The 6,000-nt window shown below is 35.2% G+C and overlaps 1 protein-coding gene across 2 annotated transcripts in view; it reads right to left on the bottom strand.

The window, feature by feature from the left end:
* Positions 1 to 242: 242 nt before the first annotated feature.
* SCFD1 (sec1 family domain containing 1) overlaps positions 243 to 6,000 on the bottom strand; it is a 108,206-nt gene continuing 102,448 nt past the window's right edge. For both annotated transcript variants that reach the window (XM_059371238.1, XM_059371239.1), the window contains 2 exons: positions 3,670 to 3,738; positions 243 to 460 (listed from right to left, as the gene is read on the bottom strand). In XM_059371238.1, coding sequence (XP_059227221.1) covers positions 437 to 460; positions 3,670 to 3,738 — 93 coding nt within the window. In that variant the 3' untranslated portion in view covers positions 243 to 436. The remainder of the gene's footprint in view (positions 461 to 3,669; positions 3,739 to 6,000) is intronic.

Genomic DNA, 6,000 nt, shown 5'->3' with positions numbered 1-6,000 from the left:
ATACAAATAGGAGATTCATGAACCAGTCAAGCAACATTTGCATGTTTCTTAAATGTTCACTGGCTTCAATCATAAGAAATCAATTACCATACTGATATATATATATATATATATATATATATATATATTTTTTTTTTTTTTTTTTTTTTTGGCCACACTGATATTTTAACATTATATTTAGGCAGAGTTTTCTTTCCTTCCTAAGCACTTTGTTTCTCAGTTGTCAAACACGAGAGAGAATGTACAATTTTAAAAATTTATTTCTGAAATACTTTATTCTTTTAATTAGTACACATTATATTAAGTATAGAATTTCCTTAAAAATTAACTCTTAGTTTCACGGTTAGGACACTGATATGAAGAAGAAATCATCTGGCTCTTTTGACTTTTCTTCTACATTTATCCAAGTAGATTCTCATATTAAAGTTCTTCCGTGTTATTTCTGTCCAAGTTGTGACAGCTAAAACAAAACAGAGTAACTTTAATCAAAAAAGAAATTTATGCATTCAAACATATTTGTAAACACCTTAAAAATGTATTCTTAAATGTATTCTTAAAATCCTAGGTTCTCATTTTGTTCACTGCGTTTATATAGAGAATAATAAATTTTCACTCAATGTTTACCACCAATTCAAATGTTTAAGTAGATCTTTTAAAACTGAATAATAATAAAGGCTGTCATGGTAAAAAAAAGTATCAATATAGGTAGAAATCAACAAATGGAAAACAAAAATTCTGAGAATAAAGTCAGTATTAACTCAGTATGAGATGTAAAGGAAAATATCAGTTGCAGCTTTACTGTTGAGAGTTTACTTCTTCACATAATTAGATATTTCTAGCACATGATTAAAAAAAAAAAAAAGTTTTTCAGTTCTGGAAGGCTGAATAAACTACTGGCCTAATTCTCCCAGGGATAGCAATCATAAACCTTAAACAAATACAAAAAACCAACTACTGGAAGGCCATGGAGAGCAAGTGAAAGCTGGTAGGTTTGGGAAGAGAACAATTACTTGGAAGGGGAGACTAGCTAGCACTGGCTGAGTTCCCTGGTTCTTTGGCTCTTAGCCTAAAGAACCAGAGTACAGGGAGCAACTAAGTCCTCTGAATATTAGAGGAAATCCTGGAAACGAGAGGGAAAGCGTGAAGGAGCCCTAAATTTTGTGTATAAACTTTTCCTAAACCTGTAGTGAAACCCTGAACCATGCATGAATGAGAGAGACTAAGAAGCAAGATGTGAGCTGCTGCCCAAGAGACAGTTTGACATGTTGAGTCTAACCAAGTTAATTGCCTGCTCAAAGCCCAGATCAGCACTCCAGAGAAACAGAATTTAGTTCCCAAAAAATACATTCACAATGTTTAGGATACAATCTATCTAAAATTAATGTATGAAGGAACAGGAAGATTGGAACCATTCTCTAGGGGTAAAGACAGGAGATACAGTGAGATAGATGATCCATGTGCTGTAATTAAAAAAGACAGGGTTTAAAAGCAGCTATGACAACTATCCTCAGTGAAATAATCGAGAGTATGTTCACAATGAAAAGACAGAAAATCCCAGCAGAGAAATACAAACTCTATTAAAAAACAAAAAACACAAATGAATATTTAAGAACTGGTAAATACAAAATTATTCAAATAGCCAAAAGAAGATAACAAAAGAAAGAGTGAATCTGAAGACAGTTCAACTTAAAGTATATACTCTAAAGAACAGAATCAGGGGTACCTGGTTGCCTGAGTTGGAATGGCATGCTACTCTTGACCTTGGGGTCCTGAGTTCAAGTCCCAAATTGGGTGTAGAGATTACTTAAATAAGAAAACTTTAAAAAAAATCTTAGACAAAAAAACCCAAACAGAATGCTCAGAGATCTTTGGCATAATATAAAAGGTTGAACATATAGGTGACTGGAGTCCGAAAAGGAGAGGAGAAAATTGGGCATAAAATAATTCAAGAAAGAACAGCTGTACATGGCCTAAATTTGGTGAAGGTACAAATTGACAGAGTCAAGAAGCTCAGCGATCCCCAAATAAGATAAATATATAAGAAGTCATAAATACACAAGAAGTCATATCTATATACACATCCTAACTGCTAAAAACCAAACATAATGAGGAAATCATGAAAAATTTCACATCACATGCAAAATTGTATGAATCTTAATACTGCTGCCTTCCTATCAGAAACAATGGAGAGTATAAGACTGTGAAATAACATCTTTAAAGTTTTGAAAAACTATCAATCCAGATTTCTATATCCAGCAAAAATATTTAAGAATATAGGTAAAATACATTCTCATATAAAAGAAAATTAAGAGAATTCACTGTTAGTATACCAGAGCTATAATAAATCCTAAAAGTTTTGCAGTCAACAGATGGAAATTAAAATCTACTAGAGGTAGTAGGGATGAAGAACGCTGGAAATCAAATCTGTGTAAATGCAAAGGATTTCCTTATGATACAGATAACCGAAGTGGAAATGATAACACTGTCCACTGTCTTGTGAGGTTAATGACACAGAGATGTAAAATATATCACAATCACAGAAGAGCTGAGGGAATGGGTCTATAGGATTGCAAGGTTTCTATATTTAATGCAAGTGGCAGTATATTAACTGTAGTTTCTAAACAGTTAAAGATGTATAGATTGTGATCTCTAGAGCAACTGTTAAAATTAATAATGCAGAGCTCAGCTAAAATACAGAAGTGTTCAAATAATACAAAGAAAGGCAGGAAAGGAGGAACAGAGGATGGCCCAACTATTTCAAACTAACAGAAAGCAAACAGTAGGGGCGCCTAAGTGGCTCAGTGGGTTAAAGTCTGTGCCTTCAGCTCAGGTCATGACCCCAGGGTCCTGGGATCGAGCCCCACATCGGGATCTCTGCTCAGTGGGGAGCCTGCTTCCTCCTTTCTCTCTCTCTGCCTGCCTCTCTGCCTACTTGTGATCTCTGTCAAATAAATAAATAAAATCTTAAAAAAAAAAAACACCCACAAACAGTAAAATGCTAGATCTACACATTACTTTGAAATTACTGAAGTTGTAGCAATGAACTGAATAAAGAATGGATAAATGAGTAGGTATCTTATAAAGCAAGTACAGTGAAATGTTAATGGGGAGTGTACCTGTGTTCACTCTACCTTCTCGAACTTTTCTGTATTCCCCTCTCAGTGGGCAACTACATTAAGGTTAAAAATACAGAAAAACCCATCCTGAGGATAAGAAAGTTATGCCAGAAAAGGATGGTAGGAAAAGGGCGCTGTTGGGGTTTTTATGGCAGCCCAGGCAAAAACGAGTGAACATCACTGGTTAGACTATGGAGCATTCCCAGTAATTAGCTTCGACAAAGTTAATTTCTTAGCCCAATTTGTGAGATGGTTGGCAAAGTCAGAAATGTGGACAGTATAAAAGGAAATGGTGAACCAAATTTTGCCTGAGTACACTACTCCACTTTTAATTTTTCTGAATTTATCTTTTCATAGATTTGGGATACTAGAAATAATGTTACTTATCAGAGTTTTCTGTATAGTTGTTCATAGCAAAATCTTGTATTTTTATAGCTCTATGGGTTTTGACTTCAGCTGGCTTAAATGAATATGATGATTCTCTTGCTCTCTTTTGAAAAACATCAACAGCAAGTTATGATTTGTTAAGAGAAACTAACAAGGTGCACTTTACCTGTTTTATGAACTGTGTAGCATTAAAAAGTTCACTGCAGCCATATAAAATGTGTTTGCCTTGTTTCCCCTGTAAAAATAAGAGAAAACTCCTATAAGTAAGTAACAAGTAGTATTTTCAATATTCCTAAGAACAGTGATCAAGGCTAATAAGACTTTATTATTCTTTAAGGTTTTCTTCAGGGGTGGAGGCAGCTGTTGAATTTTAGTGTACACATGTTGATCCTAAAACTAATGGAAAAAAAGTGGTGAAATGGGAATGTTTTTTGAAAAATGTATTAGAGTACCCTGTTGGTACCATTTATACTGAAAACAGAAGGAATCTGATGACCACCATATTTCACAGGAACAACTACTGTCTACAAAATCCTAGGCCAACACTCTTCCAATGTGGGATCTGTACTACTTGAAGAAAACATTCCTATGGTTTGGTTATGCTGACAGTAGGTTATGCTGACAGTAGGACATGGTACAAATAGCATGAATTGTATCCGCAGTTTCATTTGTGCAATACATTATTTATATATTAATATACTTCATTTTGTAACTCCTTATGAATTTCATTCCTAATTTTGGCAGAATACTGTAACCCAATTATAGCAGTCAAAATGTCTACTGCAGAATTTTGGTAAGTCCTTAATTATTCTATGTATTGTGTACTTCAAGGAAAATTCATTTCTTCTGTAATGTAAAAAGTTTATTCTACAACAAAGCAAATATGGTAATTTGTCAAGAAACAGAATTATGGCTTTGTAATACATCACAAAAAAAGGTTTTTCTCTTGTATCAGCTGTATTAAACATGGTTGGCTCAATATATGTCCTAGCTGGCCATTTCTGAGAACAAATAAATCAATAGTCACACAGTCACTCTCATTTTTTCAAAATGAGATGTTATGTGCAGCAACCACATAGGGTTGGTCATGTAAGTGGGATTCTTGAGGCTCCACAGGATATACTTACACAAGACATTAATAAAGGTAGAGATCACAGCAAAGGAGGATAAAAAAAGCATAGGAAACATTAGAAGGGTCCAAATATCCCAGGCACAGCTTCCAGGATTCCATCTCAGTAGCATAGGGCACACTTAATTTTCAATTGTGAACCACCAAGTTACAGTGAAGATAGACACACCCTGGTTGCAGTCCCCTGCAGCCCCACTCTTGTCTCAGGGGTCTTTTATATCTCTCTGATCATGTAACCAAAATCAGGGTGCATAACCAGGCTCAGTAGCAGAAGAAAACATTACAGAAATTGGGCGCAAATCATCAATATTTACATTTCTATTAAACAGTGGTGACAAACTAGTGCAAGTTGCCCCCAGTCTATCTTGGGCCCTAGCCCAGGACTAGGGCTGACTGACTAGTTAGTACATTACATTCAGTTAGCCAGCTGTCAGCACATGGCTCCCAAGATTCCCAGAGATAAGTAAGCACAGGGTTGAAACGAACTACCTGAGATTAATCCTGTACTATAGGTTTAAACATTGCAGTTTACCAATATTCCTGTGCAAACTTCTCAATTATGCACAAACTTGATACATCTTTCTTCCATTAAAAACTGAACTTTAAGAAATATACCAGTACCTGGATTTAAGGTAGCAATTATTAACTACATCTAGTTCATTCTCTAGCCAGTCATCTCTAGCCAGTCATCTTCCTTCAAGAGCACAATCTGTGGTGGCTTTAAGTTCAATTACTGATACATCTGGTTACCTATTACCAACTTTTTTTTTTCCTTTGGGGGTCAGCATGCTTTTACTTCCAAATTGCTTTTGGATATCAGCGCATATTATTTCTGCAACTATAAAATGAAACAAAAGGCTACAGGTACAGTTATTCAAAGCCTACTGTATACTTTATATATTTGTTCAGAGCACCTATGCAAATGACTGAGTCCCCGAAAACCCTCAAGAGTCTGAATTATTCCTTTTGGAAATTTACCTTATAACTTCAAAATGTCTGATACTATTACTGGAGAATCAGATATTAGAAATTTCTAAACTATACTTTTGCTTTAATAAATATACCTCCACATAAATGTCTGCTCTCAAAATCAGACAAAGTAAGAAGATGGTTACTTAGGAGCACATGGGTGGCTCATTCAGCTAAGTGCCTTTGGGTGAGGTCATGATCCTGGAGTCCTGAGACTGAGCCAAGTCAGGATCCCGACTCAGCCCAGGGCTTGCTTCTCCCTCTGCTCATCTTCCCTGCTAGAGTGCTCTCTCAAATTAATAAGATCTTTAAAAAAATAAAAATAAAAAAGGAAGATGGTTATTTGTATGATGAAGGATTGACTACCAGTTTCATTTCACAGCTAGTTCTACTGGTATG

Source organism: Mustela nigripes, chromosome 13, assembly GCF_022355385.1.
Source record: "Mustela nigripes isolate SB6536 chromosome 13, MUSNIG.SB6536, whole genome shotgun sequence".
NCBI classification, from domain to species: domain Eukaryota; kingdom Metazoa; phylum Chordata; class Mammalia; order Carnivora; family Mustelidae; genus Mustela; species Mustela nigripes.
Note: the sequence above shows the minus strand (reverse complement) of the source record. Positions and strands in the feature narration are given on the sequence as shown.